A 19,685-nucleotide genomic window follows, 5' to 3' on the forward strand; every position below is an offset into this window, starting at 1 on the left:
GTCCCAAGAGTGGTTCTATATAATTTGTTTTTGTTTTTTTGTTTGCAGTACGCGGGCCTCTCACTGCTGTGGCCTCTCCCATTGTGGAGCACAGGCTCTGGACGCACAGGCTCAGCGGCCATGGCTCACGGGCCTAGCCGCTCTGCAGCATGTGGAATCTTCCCAGACTGGGACACAAACCCGTGTCCCCTGCATCGGCAGGTGGACTCTCAACCACTGCGCTACCAGGGAAGCCCGGTTCTATATAATTTAAAACTCAGATGCAAGTGAGATCCTGAGGTCATTCCCACCATATTCTGTACAAAGCTAAGACAGGACTGGGCTGTTTGGACAAGTTTTACATGTGATTAAGGGATAACCAAGGGTAATTACATAAAAACTAAGGTCAGCACAAGACCTGGTTTGCTCTCTAGGCTTCACAGTGCCCATCTAGGCCTAACTCTTGGTGGGCACCAGATTCACACCAACCACTGGGGCGCACGTGCTCAGACTCTTCTTCTGGAAGTCTGGGCCTTAGGAAGGGAAGCATCTTTTGCTTGAGCCAACCTGAGAAATTCCCACAACCCCCACCTAATGACTGCTGTGTCCCTGGGCTCTGGTAGCTAAAACGGCTCTGATGGAGGGCTAGGGTCTGAGGTTCAGATCCATCAAATCACATAGGGAGAGACAAGGTTGCTTTCCCTCATCCATGGATGCAGATGGCTTCTTGTCCAACCTCTCCCAAGAATTCTGAACCAGGGGAGAGAAGAGGGAGGAAAAAGCAATGGACAGAGGATGCTGGGTACTTATAGCTACCGAGAGATTGCCAGGGAGAAAGCAAACCTTTGTTTTCAAGTCATTTTCAAATCATCACGATCTCTAAAATCACAGCCAGGACAAAATATTGAATAACTGAGGCAAGGGTAAGATTTGCATATCAAGTGTTATAATGTATGCAAATGTCAGGCACAGTAAGTGAGCTGGGGAGAGGTGGTGTGATTGAAGCTTAGTGAGAAGTTGCTTCACCCCGAATCACTCAGTTTTCATTATCTTGTTTAATAAGAGCTTGTGGTTCTTCCAAAGTATGTAACTGATTTCATGTCCTTTTGCTATTTCTATAGCATTTCTAACAGTTGTCGTTTTATCCCTGGAAAGTTGGTACTACCTCATGAGCCACTGATTTTGAGAGTGGCCACACCCACTAAGTTCTGTGTCACCCCCGCACACACACAATAGATCATGCTAACCCCTTTTTTACAGAAAGGTTTGCTCAGACATGGTGTGAGGGGCAGGGAAGGGGGGTGTCATTACAGAGCAACTGGTTAGAACACCTACCAATTAGGACAGGTTTGTGAGGTTGAACCTCGTGCACACTGGGTCTGTCCTCTGTTCCATGGCTCCCAGCTGCATCCCTAGCATCTATCTACCCAACCTCATTCAAGATCAGAATGATTGTACACCTTGTTGTGGGTGGAATAACACTTGCATATCACCAGACCTGAGAAGCAACTGCCTGATCATTGATCATCTCCATAAATAGAAGACAGGTATTAAAGTATTACACAAAATAGTTTTGTTGTTACACAAAACCTGCCAAATTGGAAATTATTTCCCAGATCTGAGCATCTCTCAACTAAATGATACATGCCAAAGAAGTAAACATGTCATAAAGTGTGACATATCAGGGCATACTAGGAGTAAGAAGGAAAACAGAGAAAACAGTAATATTTCAGAAAATTTAAAAAAAAAAGAAGAAGAAAGCTGAGAAACAGTAATAGTTGGAATTTTTTCATGGAGGTTGTTCTTTCTGTTTATGATTTTCCTAATATTCGTAACACTAGGTTTAGATTCAGAACTCCCACAGCAAGTGTCTCTTGCTCTCTTGATATTTCTCCAGAAGTTCATGTGCAGTATTTGATTATATCACAATCAAAATTTAGAGCACATTGCATGCAAAGTACAAAAGTAAAACATCAGTACTAACTGGAAATGCCTGATAAAATACACCTACTTCGTTTTTTCCCTTGTACTTTTCAATCTTTTCTAAGTAGATTACCATAACTCTCACAACTAGGAAAAAAACCATTTCAACTGCCTGCTAATTAAGACAATGCTATTTAATATGTTCCAGAGTTTGTAACACGGGCATTGCCTATTCTCTCTCCATTCCTTCTTTGACTCTTCAGACAGCCAGTTTTGGAAATGAGATGCTCTGCTTTGATGGTAGGCCAACAGCAAATTAAACTACTCCTGAATTTCACAAGTCTAACATTTCAAATGAGATTTCAGCTCACTCCACACAGTGTAGCACACTTGTGCCTGATGAAGCATTGCTGATAGAATAATTAGCTTGAACAATGTGTGAAAGCCAAGGGACAGTTTTTTAGGCAGTCACTAACTGTTGTTCCCTCTATGCTCTTACAAATGAACGTTCAAGAGGTGAAGAGGGAGAAGGGCCTTTCCTTTGACCCAGCACAGGATTTCTGCAGTGGTGTGTGCAGCATTTAGAGAGGAATGCACGTGGAGAGGTATCCAGCCAGCCAGATCAGACTTCGTTTGCAGCCAGATGACCACCACATCTTATCCTACAAATATTATCTGGTGCTCAGTCTTGAGCCCTCATATATGAGAGAGTAAAAGTGTGGAGTCTGGGTGTCTTTGAACAGCCACTTAAACTATGGTTTCTATTTTTAAAATCTACCTTCACGCAACTGATCCTTTTACTTTGCTGGTTAATTTTAATGCTATCTTTAAAAGATGATAGCTAATCGAGAGTGTAAGATAGCAGACACAAGTAACATGTAGCACCTCTCTGGCTAATCTGGAACTGTGAGTCGCAGCTCAATCCAATATAGTTACCACCCCCAGGCCTGGGTGTGCAGGCTTATTTTGGAGTTAGACCCAGCTGAGGCTTGAAACTGGCTCCAGGCGTTTCCTAGCATTACCAGACGGTGGGATCCTCTAGGAAGCAATTCTACTGTGGGCTTTCTATTCCCGAACCGGGTCTTTGAACATAATTCTGCTTTCTCACCCAGTAACCAGCAAATTCAGCCTTCTCATTCCTGACTAACCTGTCTCTCCATCTCTCTACTCAAGGAAAAAAATTAGGAAAGAAAGAGAAAGACAAGGAAGAGAGAGGTAGATTAGGGTCTCCCATTTCCTGTATATGCTAAGAGAAGCCAGTATTCCTTTTCTTCTTGGTCATGATGATTTCTGTCCCCTCCCCAAGTGCCGTTTTTTCCTATTTTTAGCATTGTTTTGTTTTAAGAAATCCTTCTCCTCTAAAGTCTTATCTGGTGATTCAATTTCAAAACCAACTGGAATCTTTACCAACCATCCCATAGCCAAAGCATAATCTGGGTTTGTATTAAGAAATATCCCTGGTAAAATCCCAAATATCTGGTGTTTGGTTGTTTTGTTTTTTGATTTTTGTTCTTGGCCAATCAATATGTCTCCCTTTCCATTCATTCATGCCTAGTCCCTACTGATTCTGTGAGCTCCCCAAATTTGTGTACCAAATTCCCTTTTGCTTAAATTAGCCAACTTTTGGTTAGTCGTCGTTGGTTTAGCCAGCTTAGTCGCTCAATAAACAAAAATGTTAACCAATACACTTGGCCTCCATCTTGCCCCTCACCTCTTCTCCCGGATCTAAAATTTCTAGAGATTAAGCATAGATTAGATAACAATTATCCAAATGTTATCTCCCAGATAAATTTACCAGATCAGTAAACTGAAATTAAGTGAATGAGGAACAAGAGCTGATACAAGACGGGACTGTTTCAGCAGCGCCATATCATGAGGTGTATTCTTAAAAGACACAAAGAAAGATGTGAGTGCGCATGCCCGTCTGCAACACTGGTGGTCAGGACTTGGTTTCGTTTTAGCCAGAGTCGGCTTTAGTGAAAGACTATTGGAGGAGCCTAACCAGTAGTCTTCTGCTCTGATACCCTTCTTACTTCTTCAGAAATGAAGACAACCAGGACAGAGATAATTGGAACTTCAGGAAAGGGATAAGGACAGAAGTCATAGGCAGGCAGTGACAGAGCTGACGTTACAGGTTTCCTTATATGTATCATGTACCGGGTCATTCAAGTGCTTTTTGTTTGTTTTGTTTTGTTTGCGGTACGCGGGCCTCTCACTGTTGTGGCCTCTCCCGTTGCGGAGCACAGGCTCCGGACGCGCAGGCTCAGTGGCCATGGCTCACGGGCCCAGCCTCTCCGCGGCATATGGGATCTTCCCGGACCGGGGCACGAACCCGTGTCCCCTGCATCGGCAGGCGGACTCTCAACCACAGCGCCACCAGGGAAGCCCTCAAGTGCTTTTATGAACATTATCTCTGCTGCTCTTCACAGCAATGCTGGGGAAAGGCGGGGCAGAGATTGTGGTCTCCATCTGACTGCTGAAACACTGAGCTGCAGAGAGATGAAGTCAGTTTTCATCGGTCCAAAGCTGAAACCCACATCTCTGGCTTCTCCTATAAAGAAACCAGAGGTAGGCTGAGTAACGCGTTGACTAAGAGAAACAAGTGGTAAATGAGGGAAGACTTGTAGACCTTCAATTATTAATACTTTCTATTGAGATTCAGAGATAAGTCCGTTACTCTGAAGGTGGGGATAACACCTGGTTGCCTGAGAGAAGGGACTGGCATTGGAGCAGGTGCTCCATTAATGTTTAATGAAAAATGAGCTAAGACGTGAGATAGGCCGGACAACCTGAGAGAGGGCCTTAGTGCCCGTACGGGGTTTTGATTCTGCACAACGGGTAAATAGAAGCCTTTGGAGAGGTTTCATAGAGAAAGCACTAGGTCAAGCTCCCTGGCTTATTGAACGACAGCAAAAACTTTTATACTCATATTTTGTTTTCTCAATGACGAGGTCTAAACTAAAGAACAAAAATTCCGCCTTCCTACAGCCCACTGAGGCAAACCCCAGGGAAATCATCATTTTCTTTTCAGGCTTTGGGGTTGCACTCTTTGCTATCTGCTTTCACCACGACGACCACCACCCCGCCCCCCAAACGCGCTACTGGAGCGACCCAAGGCTTCTTTCTGAAGGCGGTAGCTTGGAGGCGTTTAATCACTGTATATTCAAGTCCGACAGAAAGGCGAGCCCACGTGGGAGCCCCGGGCGGTCGCTGGCTCGGAGCAGCGTCTCCCAGCGAGCAGAGGTAGCAAGCGCGTTCCGGGGCCTCCCTCCTTGCGCAGCGCTCAGCCCCCGCGAGCTACCACCTCCCCGGCGGCCGGGGGAACTCAGCCGGCTCTGGGAGGTCGGGCGGCGGCCGAACGGCCGCTGCTATTGGCTGGTCGGGCGGCGGCGGAGGGGCGGGGCCTCCGTGATTGGCGGGGGCCCCAGCCGAAGGGGGCGGGGCCGCTATATCAGAGAAGTCCCCGCTGCGGCGCAGGCAGTCGGGCTGCTGGAGTGCGGCGACGTCGCGGGACTCGGAGAGCCAGCTGGCGGGCGGGCTGGAGAGGGGGTGGCGGGGAGGGCGCGGCGGCTGCGGGTTGCAGGGCAGTGGTCTGCAGGGCTTCAGCCTCCCGAGGGCCAGCCTCGCCGAGCCCGGAACTGGGTCTGAACCCCGCGCACAGCAAAGACGAGGCGGCTGTGGCGGCAGCGGCGGCCCCAGCCATGCTGTGCTATGTGACGAGGCCGGACGCGGTGCTGATGGAGGTGGAGGTGGAGGCGAAAGCCAACGGCGAGGACTGCCTCAACCAGGTGAGGACCAGGGGCCAGGCGCGGGGTCCAGGCCGGTTCCCCGAGGCCGAGGGGCCTCGCTGTGGCGCCGGGACGCGCCGCTTGCCGGGGTCCGGCGGCGCAGCGGCGGCGGCGGGGTTAGTGCGCCCCAGGCGCCCGGCCTGCGCCCCCTCCTCCACGAGGCCGTGGGGCGCACGGCCCCTTCGTGGCGTGCCGGGGGCGCGTGGTGGGGTGGGGGTGGAGGGCGCGGGGGACGCGCGGCGGGCCTGCCCCCCTGCCCCCCAGCCCGGGACTTTCCCGGAAGAAGGAGGCCCAGCACACCTGCCTCAGGTGTGTGAATGATGCCTCCTGTCGGGTCCCCGCGGGGCCTGGCAGCGCCACCTGCGTCCCGGGATGAGGTGGCTGGAGGCGGTCGCAGGTCGCTCGGGTTGCTCGGCAGAGACAAGCAGTGCCCTTGTCTCTTGATGCTTCTCAAATGGAGAAGCATTTCTTATGCACCTCCTTGCATCTCCCGATTCGCGGGGGACGAGAGGACGGTAGGTTTGGGTCGTGGACTCCTCGGTTGTCTTTAAGCACGCGTTTCCTTAGGAGTGAGGAGGAACGGTTCCAAACAGTGCATAGTGGTGTGGCAGAAAATTTGATCTCAAGTGAAACGCTGTGCCCTCCAACCCCCTCGACCTGAGATGTTTGGAAAACCTCCTGCAAAGCTTAGCTGACACTTGTGGCGTGTTTCCTCAATGTGTTTGCTTTTTTGGAGTCCAGATGGTTAAAATTGTCCAGATAATAAGCTGCCAGATCAGCTGTGCAGATTGTGCTAGTGGAGGGAATTCCAGTGATTGGAATAAAAAGGAAAATACCCCGTGGATTCCCGTCCTCAGCCTTTCTGGAAGGCTACATTTTGAGAACTCCTTTTGTGCCTCTATACTACATCTAGTGGTTTCGCGTCACTGGAGCCTTAGAACTCTGTTGTTTTAGCTGACAACAGGAATTGTAACACCGTTGTTGAACTTTGTTATTTTTTTAAAAAAAAAGAATAGGCAGGAATCTTAGACTCAGATGGAGCCTTTGGGTTTGCTTTGACCACATGGACCGCTTGCTCATCCACACTGCATTCATTTTTGTTTTAGGTGTGCAGACGATTGGGAATTATAGAAGTTGATTATTTTGGACTGCAGTTTACGGGTAGCAAAGGTGAAAGTTTATGGCTAAATCTGAGAAATCGGATCTCCCAGCAGATGGATGGGCTAGCCCCTTACCGGCTTAAACTGAGAGTCAAGTTCTTCGTGGAGCCTCATCTCATCTTACAGGAGCAGACTAGGTAAAGTGACGCTAAAATAAACCAATGTCAAATAGACCTCTGATTCCATTTAGGAAGGGCCACTGCACCTTCCCAGAGATGTTCATAGGCAAATTTGTTTTGATACAGAGTGAGTTGGTTATAACTTAGAAGTTTTCCATAGCACAGTTCTTTTGTTGAGGTGAAAAGAGAGCTGCATAGTTGGCCTGGGGTACATTTTCCACCTCTTCTGGTGTTTTTCTTATTTTTATAGACAATGGGAGAGTAAGGTTGAATTCTTACAAACACTTGAGATCAGTGCCACAACGCAAAAAAATTAAAGAAAGAAAGAAAAAAGACCTAACTGACTTCCTGATAGTGGCATCTACTGCCCGATAGTAACCTCTGTCTCAGCAGTGTTACTACAGGTCATTGCAGACTGCTCTAACAGAAAGCAGGAAACAGTTCCTCTTGGGTTACTTAAACTTGGTCAACTTCTTCAGCCTAGTGTCAAGTTACAGTGTGTAGCAAAGAGCTCTGTCCGAATTTTAAAAGTTTTTCAGTTTCTTGAAAACTTAGTCAGAAAACTCTTTTAAGGCCAGTAGTAATCTAACACTACCCCACAGATAGTTTATACATGATTGTTGGGTTCAGATTGTTAAATTTATCTCTTCTAGAAAGCCACCACTAGTGGTAGACAATTGGAGCATGTGGTTTCCTTTTTCAAACAGAAAATGGATTCTCCCCTGGACTGGCTGTAATACTTTTCTCAAGGATGAGCCAAGCTAGGAAACTGGTGTTTAATATTTACTGCTGAAATGCAGGAGACCTAAATCTTATAGTGGCATGTAAAAAAAAAAGAAAAAGAAAAAGGAAAATGACTACTTTTAAACATGGTAAACTTTGGATCTTAGTTCTAATGTTTTTCATAATCCTTTGGATTGGAAATTTGCCATGCACATAAAAAATGTGAGTGTGAGAATTATGAGTAATGAGTGAGCCATATCCTTTAAGAGTTTTTAACATGTCATTTTTTTGGTTGTTTACCAGAGGACGTATAGACACATATTTTGAAACACTATTTATTTGAATTTGAAATCTCTCCTTTGCCTTTTTATGGAGCTTTAAATGGTGAGAGAAGTGTTCAATTTTGTATCTGAGGGAAGCTAGTATATTGAATTCTTAGTGCTCCTGAAAATATGTTGCAAAATATTCAAGTGATTTCATATTTAAGGATGTTTTAGCTGTCTATATGAATCAGGATAGGTTGGGTTTTTTATTTTTTTATTTTTTTTTAAATTAAAGCGGATTTGTGAATGCTTCCACTTTGCACTTCAGTGTGATAACTTGCAGTTGAGTAAGAGAAAATAATATATATATAAAACACCTTGGAATTTTCATTGTGTAGCTTTATCATTATTTTGCAATTATTACAGGGCCTCCAGATTCAAATCTATTTTGATGACACAGGTTTATTTTTTAAACCTGCAGAAACTTGGAGGACCAAATACATCATTTAAACAATGACTGAGGGACTTCCCTGGCGGTCCAGTGGTTAAGACTTCGCCTTCCAATGCAGGGGGTGCGGGTTTGATCCCTGGTTGGGGAGCTGAGATCCCACATGCCTCGTGGCCAAAAAACCAAAACATAAAACAGAAGCAATATTGTAAAAACTTCAATAAAGACTTTAAAAAAATGGTCCAGATCAAATAATCTTAAAAAAAACCCAGTGGCTGCAGTCATAATATAATACGTACATCTGTATTATAAATGCTTACAGATTTTACAATTTGCTACTAGTCTTTACCTGTGCTTTCTTGTAATAGAGTGAATAACTATTATCAGCTCCATTCTATTCATGCAAGAAATAGAGATATTTTATGAATTAGAATTGGAATCAAATTTCCTACTTTATTGACTCAATTGACTTTGACTCGAGATTCATGTCTAATAGCACTCAAACATTGCACATACCTAGTTAGACTAGGTAATTTTAATTGATTTTCATTCCTTTTGAAATTATACTGAAAAATTCATGTGATTTTGACTTTTAAAATATTGGTGTATTTTACTTGTTTTTGTGGGGTTGTCTGAAATAAATACAGAATTTTAAGAAAATGCCACCTAAACTTTATATAGCATTCTGCTTTAATAACTAGATAAAGTGCGTTGTAATTAGTATTGTACCTTTTCATTAGGATCAGTAGTCGTGCTGCGTCGAATGTAGTTACAATTAGCATTGTGTTTATGTGCATGATACTACGGAACAGAAATACTTATTTTCCCTAATATTATGTTATCAAGATAAAGCTGGTTGATAAACTTTTTTGATATTTAATCATTTGTTGTAAAATATTCATATAAAATGCCATGAAAATAAAATCGATCTGTTTACATGGTGAGTAAGCTCAGCTTTGCCAGTCCAGTTATGAGAGGTGATATTTTCCCAGCTCTTCATCAAGTCATGAGGTCAAGTCATCAGTCATTTCCATTTAATACTCAGAAAGTGTCTGGACAGTTTATTAAATGTGCTGAAATATCCTAGCCAAGTTGTCTCTGTGGACAATTAAAGCAGCCTGCTCACAGTAGCTGGCCTGACTGGGGGCCAGTTAATATATTAGTTTGCATTAGATTAGGGAAGCTGCTGTGAGAATGACAGGCAGGAAAGCCCGTCTGTAAGAGCAGAGCTCTAGGGGCAAGGCAGAAGCCCCTGTGTTCTGGGTCCAGCTCAGCAGTCTGCCTCCAGCATGTACAGCCTTCCAAGACTTGAGCCCAACTGAAAACCCTGAAAGAGATTCTTTAAATCCCTTCTAGCAGTAGACTTTTTTTTTCTTGGCTTCTGCTTCCTCTCCATATTATTTTCCTAATGCTTTTTCTAAATACATTTCTCTGAAGAGAGGAAAAAATATATCCAATGTCTGCTTAGATTGGTAGATAGAGTTAGTCTGGCCTCTGATGTGGCCTGATTTTAGATTTGATTCTTTACCTGGATAATTATGTTTGCTCTGGAATGGGGGATTCTGGAAAGTAACCAGAGAGTTTTGTTTAGACTCAGCTGGCACCTTTCAGAGATTGGCGACAGCAGGTGTTTTCAGCAGATGTTTGCCATGCTATGGATTAAAACGAAAAGTGAAATTAATATATTCCAGAAGTAAATCTGAAATCATAATCATCTTTGAAATTATTACCTTTCAGAGGCTTTCGGTTATTCACAGCAATTCAGACCAGATTTTGTCAACATTTTCAAAACCAGAGATTAGAGAATTATATGCTTCATCTTCAGGGATGGTAATTATACCATCCATTCCCAGTAAAATCTTTCTGTTTCTCCTTGACTGCCGCATTTTAGCAGAGCTCTGTGTTCTTTGCTAGAGGCACCCTGCTTGGTTAAGACTTACCAACACCTGAATCCTCTATCCCAGAAACCAATCCCAATACAGGGGCTCCGTGAGTGCTGAACTACATGTTCATGGAAATGCTATAATCCTGAACATTGCATCTCATTAGGATCTTAAAAGTCGCAAGCAGTGATGCGTTTGGCTTCAGACCCCAGCTCACTCATCACTCCCCGGGGAAGCCTTCTCCAGGCGTGCTCAGGAGACTAAACTCTCCCAAGACATCGTGTAGCTTTCCTTTATAGCATTTAATGAGTGTGTAACACTCCATTTACTTATGTGACAATTTGCTTATTGTCAGCCGCTCTAATAATCTAAAATTCCATTAAGCAAGGAGCTGATCAACCTTGTATACCCAGAATCTAGCCAGTGCTTGGTGTGTAAATATTTGTTGAATCAATGAATTAAGAACTTGGAAATAAAAAAAAATAGGGTTAACTGATACTGTGATAATATAAATTTTCTTATAGGTATTGAAATGTTTGCCAGTTTGCTTCTATAACTTGAAAAGTTTGAGAATGTCTAAAAGAATTCTCACCACTAAAAAATGTTTTGTAGTGATTTTTCTCAGTTAAGAATTTGCTCAGTGCTTGGCATTCTTTTGTTTGCTTGCTTCCTTCCTTCGCCCCCTCTACCTCATTCCAAGGCGTTTGTTCATTGTGGTTGTTCTTATCTAGAATGAACTACCACGCTCGTGGACCTTTTATGAAGTTCAGATAGTTTTCAAGCCACAGGCTCACTTTATCTAATTTCACCCAATTTGTAGGTCCTGACTACTTATTAAACTCAATTTTTCCCTGTCTCTCAACAAATATTACTTAGACAAGTGAAAATCGAAGGAAGATGGCATCACTGAAACCCACAAAGCAAATGCCACATGCAAACTATAGGCAGGTGGGGGTGATAATCTCAAATCAGTACACAGCTGAATCACATTGACCCTAGCCAGTGCCTGTAATCACATTCGAAGTCTTATAAAACATCATCACGCAATGAGAAGCCCACGCATCGCAGCGAAGAGTAGCACTCGCTCACTGCAACTAGAGAAAAGCCGGCGCGCAGCAACGAAGACCCAACGCAGCCAAAAGTAAAATAAATAAAATAAATAAATTTAAAACAAAACACATTGTCACGATGGTAAAGGTTGATTACAGAATTTACCTTTGTGTGATTCAGGATGGGTAAATTCCATAGGATGCATTGCAGGAGTATTATGCTCTTCATATCAACTACATGCCTGAGAGTGGAATGACACTGTTTTTTTTTTTTTTTTGGTATGCCCAAATACAACACAGGCTCCAGGAAAGTAAAAAATGGTAAAGACAGACGTGTATATTATTTCCAAAGAAAGTATTAATTACATTTCTGAATTCTTATTTATCTTTTAAGTTTTTCTTTCTGTTCAGAGTACGGGATGTTTGTGGTGGTATATGGTTATTTTAGCCACAGACCGCCCGCCTGGGCCCCTTCAGTCTCTTTTTGAATTTCTGATACTTATATATGTGTATGAAATATCAGAGAACATTGAGAAATTGATTTTTATGTAACCAAAATGAACTGTTCATTTTGAATGTCATTATAAATAAAATTTGAATATTTAAATGGCACAAAGGGCAGATTCAGGGTGACCAGTGGGGTCAGGTTCCAGGTTTATTTATTCTCTGAGCCGTGTACCACTACAGCCCGATCCCAGACCTCTTCTGGACCTGATAGCCCTCCACACTAATCTAAATTGTTGAGAAAGAGATTGTAGTTAATGCTCTTAAACTACAAGATTGCCCGGACTGTTGTTTGCCTAGGGACAGCTATCTACTGTGAGTAATCATATTTTTTAGAAGTCCAGATTTTATGCTTCCAAGTGTTTTTCTGCTGTGAGTTGTAACTACTTTTGAACTTAGGAATTTCCCTCACCTGTACCCTCCTTATCTTTTAACTGCCTTGGAGCCGAGGAGAAAGCAAATTTATCGGTGATTCCCATTTTGCATTTTGGGCTTTGAGAAGGATTTCCTTAAACCTGAATAGAGACCTGACTTGGTAATTACTGGCTCTGACAGGTTTGTCAATTGTAAGCCTTCCATGAAGTGTGGTAGATGTGATGGTTCATTTTAGGTGTGGCTCTTCATTTGAATTCTGAACCTTGACCCTAGGGATTTTTACTGTTGTTATTTTCTCAACCTCTTACTATGAAAAATTTCAAATGTACGGATAAGTTGAAAATTTTTACAGTGAACACCCAATACCTAGATTCTACTATTAACAGTTTAATATACTTGCTTTATCACATATTTATCCATTTATTGATCCCTCTATCCATCCATCAGTCTATTTTTTCATGCTTTTCAAAATAAGTTGTGTGTGAGTACACATCTCCCTAAATACTTCAGTATGCGTATCACTAACTAGAACTCAGTATTTGCCTACAGTTCTTTTTTTTCTTTCGATTGATACAAAATTTATATATGATGAAATGCCTAAATCCTAATATACCACTTAATGAGTTTTGGCAAATGGATGTACCTGTTTAAACAAAACCCTTATCAAGTATGAACCATCACTCTAGAAAGTTCTCTCATGCCTCTCTGCAGTCGTTCCCACCCCCCCCCCTTCCCTACCGCCACCCCACAACCAGGTTGTATGTTTTTCCAGCATAGTTTAGTGATGCCTGTTCTACTTCATGTCAGTGGAATCGCACAGTATGTACTCTTTTGTGTCTGGTTCCTTTTGTTCATCATAAATTTTTCGAGACCCATCATCTTATTGTATACATCAGCGGCTCGTTCCTGTTTATTGCTGGATAGTATTCCACTGTAGGAACGTGCTGCTGTTTGTTTATGCATACTCCTGTGATGAATACCTGTTTTCCAGCTGTCGTGAATAAAGCTGCTCTGAGCGTTCAAGCACAAGTCTTTTGTAGACATGTGTTTTCATTTCTCTTAGTAAATGAGAATGGAAGAGCTGGGTCCTAGAGGAGGTAATTGTTTAGCTTATAAGTAACTGCCACATCTTTTCCCTAAGGGATTGTACCATTCTGTACTCCTGTCAACAATGTACAGGGGACCAGTGCGTCTGCATCCCTGCCAGGTTTCAGGTGGGTTTATAGTGGTAGCACATTGTGGTTTTAATTTCTGCATCTCTGTTGATTAATAACACTTTCATGTGCTTATTGGCCTTTTGTACATCTTTTGCGAAGTATCTATTCAAGTCACTGGCCCTTTTTTATTGAGTTGTTGTCTTTATTTTTGAGCTGCACAAATTCTTTATATATACTAGTCTTTTGTCAGATATGTGTTTTATAAGTGTATTTTTTTTTCCTGTGGTTTGCCTGTGTTTTTGATGCCTTTTGATGAGTAGAAGTTTTTAACCTTGGTGAAGTCTCACTTATCCACTTTTTTCTTTTACGGTTTTTGCTGACTGTATCCTGAGGGGAACCTACCTCCAAGTCGTGAAGATACTCTCCCGTGTTTTGTTCTAAAAGGGTTACAGTTGTAGCTTTTACATTTAGGCCTGTGATCTATCTTGAACTGATTTTTGTTTCACTGGAATTTAAGATACGAAACAAACCTATAGCAATTCTGTTGTGACTTGATAATTTTTAAATATAACTTGGCAGTTCGAGCTTGTGGTTTAATGACTCATTGGACTGAGACGGGCATATGGGTGATCTCAGTGGGTGTCTCGCTCTGTGAGGGACAAACCAGCCATTACAACGGAGGGCCAAGTTCAGTCAGTCTCTTGGGGAGAAATTCACTTCAGTTATTAGGACTGGAGACTTTTTAAAAATAGCTACTTAGCCATTTTCGCGATGTCTTAGGTTAGTTACTTAATTTTGAGTTTAATAGTAAATGTGGAGATAGTTGTTTTATATTTGTGTCATGAAAAGCTCTTCAAAATTATGTAACTGGGAAGATAACTGGAGGGCAGTAATTGAGAGTAACTGTGATGAGCAGATCGACAACTCCCGATTGGTTTGCAGAGAGTTCTGCTTTGATTATTAGATGATTTCTTTATGAGACAAGCCAGGGTTTAGAGGAGAGTGCTCTGATTACAGTTCTCAAAAGATAAATGACCTAACTTTATTCCGTAAAGCTATGGAAAGGAGTTCATTTTAAACATAGAGGAAATCTGAAGTACATACTCTGAAACAAAAATATATTAAGGATATGTGACTCTTTTTAAAATTAAAATATGACATATCCTTATATTTATCCCCCCCCCTTTTTTTTTAAGTCTTCCCTAATGCTGCAGCAAGTGTGAATTCATTAAATGCAGACATGAGTTAGCTAGAACGTTTCACTTTGGGGCTCCAAACCCCATCCATATATTGAAAGTGTATCCGTTTTCTTAGTAACTGGGTAAAGCTTGAAGAGTCATGAATTTCAAGGTGCAACCAGAACAATGTTTAGAAAATGAGCTTATGTCTGTTAGGACATATTCATAGACATTTGCTTAAGACAAAGAAATCATTTTTTCCAAAGGCTTTCTTTCTGTTTATGATTCTAGCATGTAGCCTAAATTGAATTAGATAGGCCAACCACTTTTGATCTTTAGTTAAAAAAAAAAAAAAATTCACTGCAGGCCTGACTTCTTTGACCACATCTGCTCATTTTGATATTATTGGTAACTTTTAACCACTTTACGAAATGGGAGGTGCGGTGGGGGGGGGGGCGGGAATCCACGAGCCAGACAGTTACAGGCCAGATGGTTGGAGAGAAAATAATAGGAGAAAATACTTGACTGAAAACCACCCCTAATTATTGAGCCATCACTGGATTCCGTGTGGAAATGTTTCTGCATGCCCTGCCATTCTCCCTCTTCGAAAGAGCACATTAAATAGAGTCTGCAGATGGCCTGCCACCGCGTGACCTTTGCTGTCACTGCTGCACGTGCTCTTCTCCTGGAGAGCATAAACTTATCACCCAAGAGCCAGTTTGTAGCCAGAGTTATTTTGATAGGATACATTCCTTGACACCAAAAGGCTGTACCTTCCATCGAAACAGGAGCGATCAGATATATCCACCCTGGGACCTCGGCATAGGGCTTGGCACAGTGGCGATGCGTGGCAGATTTGTTGACTTGAAATGAAAAGGTTGCTTGATAGCCATGAAATGGCAAAATGCAGGAAGGGCCTTACCAGAAAGTTTCTGTAAATGATAAGGAGGAGGATTTTTGTACTCACAGGGTATCGACCGCAGTGCAGCCGAGAATGTGGAGTATGTTGAAAAGGCTCTTGTCCCCCACCTCCTTTTGGAAAATTCTGACTCCCAGACCGAGGAAGGATCACATTACTCTCAGGCTGCTGACCACCTGTTAACATTTTGTTACTGCTGCTGCTTTGCCTTTGATTTTGACAGCTGTCTGTCCAGAAGTCGGTCCTGGATAGTTTGGAAAAGGAAATTGGATCAATTTTGAAACTCTTCTTTTGCAGGCTAAACTAGTCTCTAACTTAATACTTAGGAAATAAGTTAAAAGACATTTTCACATAAGCAGTAATTAAATTCAGAAAACTTAGTTTGGGTGATACCCTTAAAATCTTTCAGCACATACTTCTTTAATGGAAGTATATATTTAGGTTTTTGGGTGATACCCTTAAAATCTTTCAGCACATACTTTCTTCTTTAATGGAAGTATATATTTAAGTTTTTGTTCCCTACTAACGTGTCCACTGATGAATGCAGAGACAGAGGTACCTTAATCAAGATGACGTTTACCGAACAGTCCTCTAAAAAGCTTTCTGAGGGCTGAAGCAGTGTTGTAACACCAAGATTTTAAGGGACGGCTAGACCTCAGTCCTCAGATAGCTATTTTAAAACAAGTTATTTTTGTAGTTATTTCTTTGCCCCAGTAAGGACCCCCTTCTCAGTTTAGCAGTATGTCAGAAATACTTTAAAGACAAGCAGATGTTTGGGTTAATAAAAACCATGCTTATCTTCTTCCAGTGCTATTATGCATTCTTCACTGTGATTTCTTCATAGGGGGCTTTGAATAAAGAAAAAACTGCAGTGTTTGGCAGAGTCTGATAATTTTAAACATTTCTTTATCATTATAGAAGGCACAAAATGTTGAATTTAAACATGTCTTAAAGGAGGATTAAATGGCTCTTGTCAGCCTGAAGTTTTGAGACTCTCAACAGAGCCCCTCCTTGTATTTCTAGCCTCAAGTTCCCTTGCCTCCTTTTTTTGCATTGTTCACGTTATCCCTTCTACCTGGATGTCCGACACAAGGCTAGCATATAAATAAAAGCACCTCGAGGACTGGAATAAGGGTATCCAGCTGAAGGGGAGGAATTTAGGAACCCTGTTCAGAGCTTTACAATGATGATCATAATTCATTTGTTAACAGAAGGAATAGTATGGCATTGCAGCATGTTTGAGAGACTGTGTTGAGTCATCCAAGGAAGGTTATACATTTGCCAGAGACAGATTTCATAATCCAGGCCAGTGTGCCTATGACAGTTTAGATACTCTGTTCAGAATCTTAGGCAACACGGATTGGCAGCCAACAATATGTGAAGTTTTCCAGGATTTCTAATTCTCACATACCTTTCGGTAAATGTAGAATGCAGTGTTGTATACAATTAGGACAGGCTCAGATGGAATGGAACCAGGATGGGAATATAAACTAGTTGCAGACACGTGTAGTTTTACGTACATTTATAGAACTCTGATGTTAGAGGCACTTATGAAGTCAGCTCAGGTGCAGCTAAATACTAGAAGTTAGAACATGTCAAATATAATAGAGGAATAGATAGTTTGCATGTGATATGGACAAAAGGGTATCCAAATGAGGGGACAGGAGGAGTGGCCTTCAGGACAGAGGGAATAGCAAGACCAGAGACGTGGGGGGCGTGAATGTACTTGGTTTTTCCAGAAGGAGGAATTGTCCCTTTCCTGGGACGTAGTGGCTGGAGGGAATGACAGGAGATGTGGCTGGAAATCTGGGGCCAGATGTGGAGAACCCTGGGTTCATGCTGACAGTGTGCTTCCTCGGCAAACAATGGGGATCCCTTGAAGGATTCTGAGTGGAGAAATGGCAAGTTTATATCAGAAGCAAGCAACTTGGAAGATGGATTCACAGAGTCTAGAAGAGAGATCAGCTTAGAGGATATTGTAAATTCTCTGACAGTTGAGAGCTACAAGTAGGATAGAGGAGGTAAAAATGGGAAAAACGGAACTGGATTTAAAGAGTTTTCAGAGACAGAGGAAGATGAGGAGTCAAAAGTGAGTCTGTGGTAAAAATAACAAATCAGTCTCTGGTTTCCACTGGGAGAAAAAGTGGGTTTGGGGAGAAAGTTTGGCTTTGAAGAAGGTGAAATTGGGATACTGAAGACCATCCAGTGGAGAAGCCTGTTAGCACTTGGATATTTGAATATGATCCTTAGGAGAGAAGTTGGGGTTAAAACTAGAGATTTGGGGCTTCCCTGGTGGCGCAGTGGTTGAGAGTCCGCCTGCTGATGCAGGGGACACGGGTTCGTGCCCCGGTCCGGGAAGATCCCACATGCCGCGGAGCGGCTGGGCCCGTGAGCCATGGCCGCTGAGCCTGCGCATCAAAAAAAACTAGAGATTTGAGGGTCATTTGAATAAAGGTGAGGCTTGTAAGATAATAATTACACGTCAAGATAAAGTTTTTCTGATTAAGATCATTTCTTTTAAATAGTGTAATGCAGAAACATGTATATAATTATTTTACATTTTGTAACTTGAATGTTACTGAACTTGTCATAGTTAGACTTGTTTTGTTTGGGTTAAGACTTTTTGTTTCAGAGAAACTTAATCCTTAGACTTATTTTGCCTTACTACTCATGATAAAAAAGGGTCTGTAACTGTAAGCATTTTTAAGGTAGCTTTCTTCCTTGCTCTCTTTTCCTTACTTAAATGGGATTATGAAGTTGCTAAGCGGTTGGGTCCGATACCAAGTTAGTCCCTCAGCATAACCTCACTCTCACATTGCTTTGCAGGCATATCTTTTTCTTGCATATCAAGGAGGCCCTCCTGGCAGGCCACCTCCAGTGTTCACCAGAGCAAGCAGTGGAACTCAGTGCCCTCCTGGCCCAGACCAAGTTTGGCGACTATAACCAGAACACAGCCAAGTACAGCTATGAAGAGCTGTGTGCCAAGGAGCTCTCCAGTGCCACCTTGAACAGGTGAGGCTGCAGTTCAGGCTCATGTTTATTGTCATAGATCTAGCAAATTTATAAGAATTTCCAGAAGAAAATCAAACTATGATAGATACAGGTAATTTGTAAGGTTGAGACTAGACCATTGCCCAATATAACCAACTATTTTCAACAGATTCTTAGCCTTTTCTTTGAGAAACTTACAAACACAAAACATAATCCACACAAATAAATGCCCTTATACAAAATACTATATAACAGGAATTGTAACATCTCTGACCTTTTAAGAATGCATATCTCTTAAAAAGTCTGTCATGTTTATCGGCATTTTCCTCATCCCAGCAAGGATTAAACCAAGAGACCTAACAAAGATGTCTTAATTATCTATTCCTGGGTAACAGGGTTGCCCCCCTAAACTTAGTGGCTTAAAACAACAAAATCATCTCACAGTTCTCTGGGTCAGGAATCTGGCTGTGGCCCGGTTGGGTTCTCTGGCTCCAGATCTTTGAGGAGGCTGCAGTCAAGCTGCTGGGGGGGTTCAGTCTCATCTGAAGGCTCACACGAGGGAGGGATCTGCTTCCAGTTTGGCTCAGGTGACTTGTTGGCTGGCCTGTGCCTTCACCATGGCGGCCTCTTCGGGGGGGCTGTTTTGATAACGTGGGGACTGGCTTCCCCAAGGACAAACAGTTGAGTCAGAGCAAGAGCAAACACCCAAGACGGATTCAAAGTCTCTTTATAACTTAATCTCAGAAGTGAGTGACAGCACATCACTTTGGCCGTATTCTGTACATGAGAAGCAAGTCGTTACTCCAGCGTACACTCAAGTGAAGGAAGTTACATGAGGGCATGGATACCAGGAGGTGGGGACCTTTAAGGATGGTATTGGAGGCTGTCCGCCCCAATAGATAAAATAGATCCTGCATTTTTCAGTTGCAAATGACCTAATCAATCCCATATAATGATATATTATAATGAAACTTAGAAAGCAAATCTAGACAAATGGCATGAGACATTGCTACGTATAAATTTCTTATGTATATTTTTAGAGATTTTCCATAGTTCTTTTAATTCATCCCCATCTGGCATCCCCCATAGTTTTTTCTCCTAATGATTTAATAGTTGAGATCTTGAACAGTGTCTTAAAAGTCTTTTACAATAAGTTTGCTAAATAAATGAAATATCAATAGTATATAGCTTTGAGTTTTTGTGATTCGTAAATGACAGTGTCAGTA

At 42.4% G+C, this 19,685-nt stretch overlaps 1 protein-coding gene across 12 annotated transcripts in view; it reads left to right on the plus strand.

The window, feature by feature from the left end:
- Positions 1–5,395: 5,395 nt before the first annotated feature.
- Positions 5,396–19,685, plus strand: part of MYLIP (myosin regulatory light chain interacting protein) — an 85,347-nt gene continuing 71,057 nt past the window's right edge. For 11 of the 12 annotated variants that reach the window (XM_073810379.1, XM_073810376.1, XM_073810377.1 and 8 more), the window contains exons 1-3: positions 5,396–5,690; positions 6,797–6,987; positions 18,295–18,480. In XM_073810379.1, coding sequence (XP_073666480.1) covers positions 5,604–5,690; positions 6,797–6,987; positions 18,295–18,480 — 464 coding nt within the window. In that variant the 5' untranslated portion in view covers positions 5,396–5,603. The remainder of the gene's footprint in view (positions 5,691–6,796; positions 6,988–18,294; positions 18,481–19,685) is intronic. The other variant, XM_033863862.2, reaches the window with a different exon arrangement.

Source organism: Tursiops truncatus, chromosome 10 (assembly GCF_011762595.2).
Source record: "Tursiops truncatus isolate mTurTru1 chromosome 10, mTurTru1.mat.Y, whole genome shotgun sequence".
In the NCBI taxonomy this organism is placed as follows: domain Eukaryota; kingdom Metazoa; phylum Chordata; class Mammalia; order Artiodactyla; family Delphinidae; genus Tursiops; species Tursiops truncatus.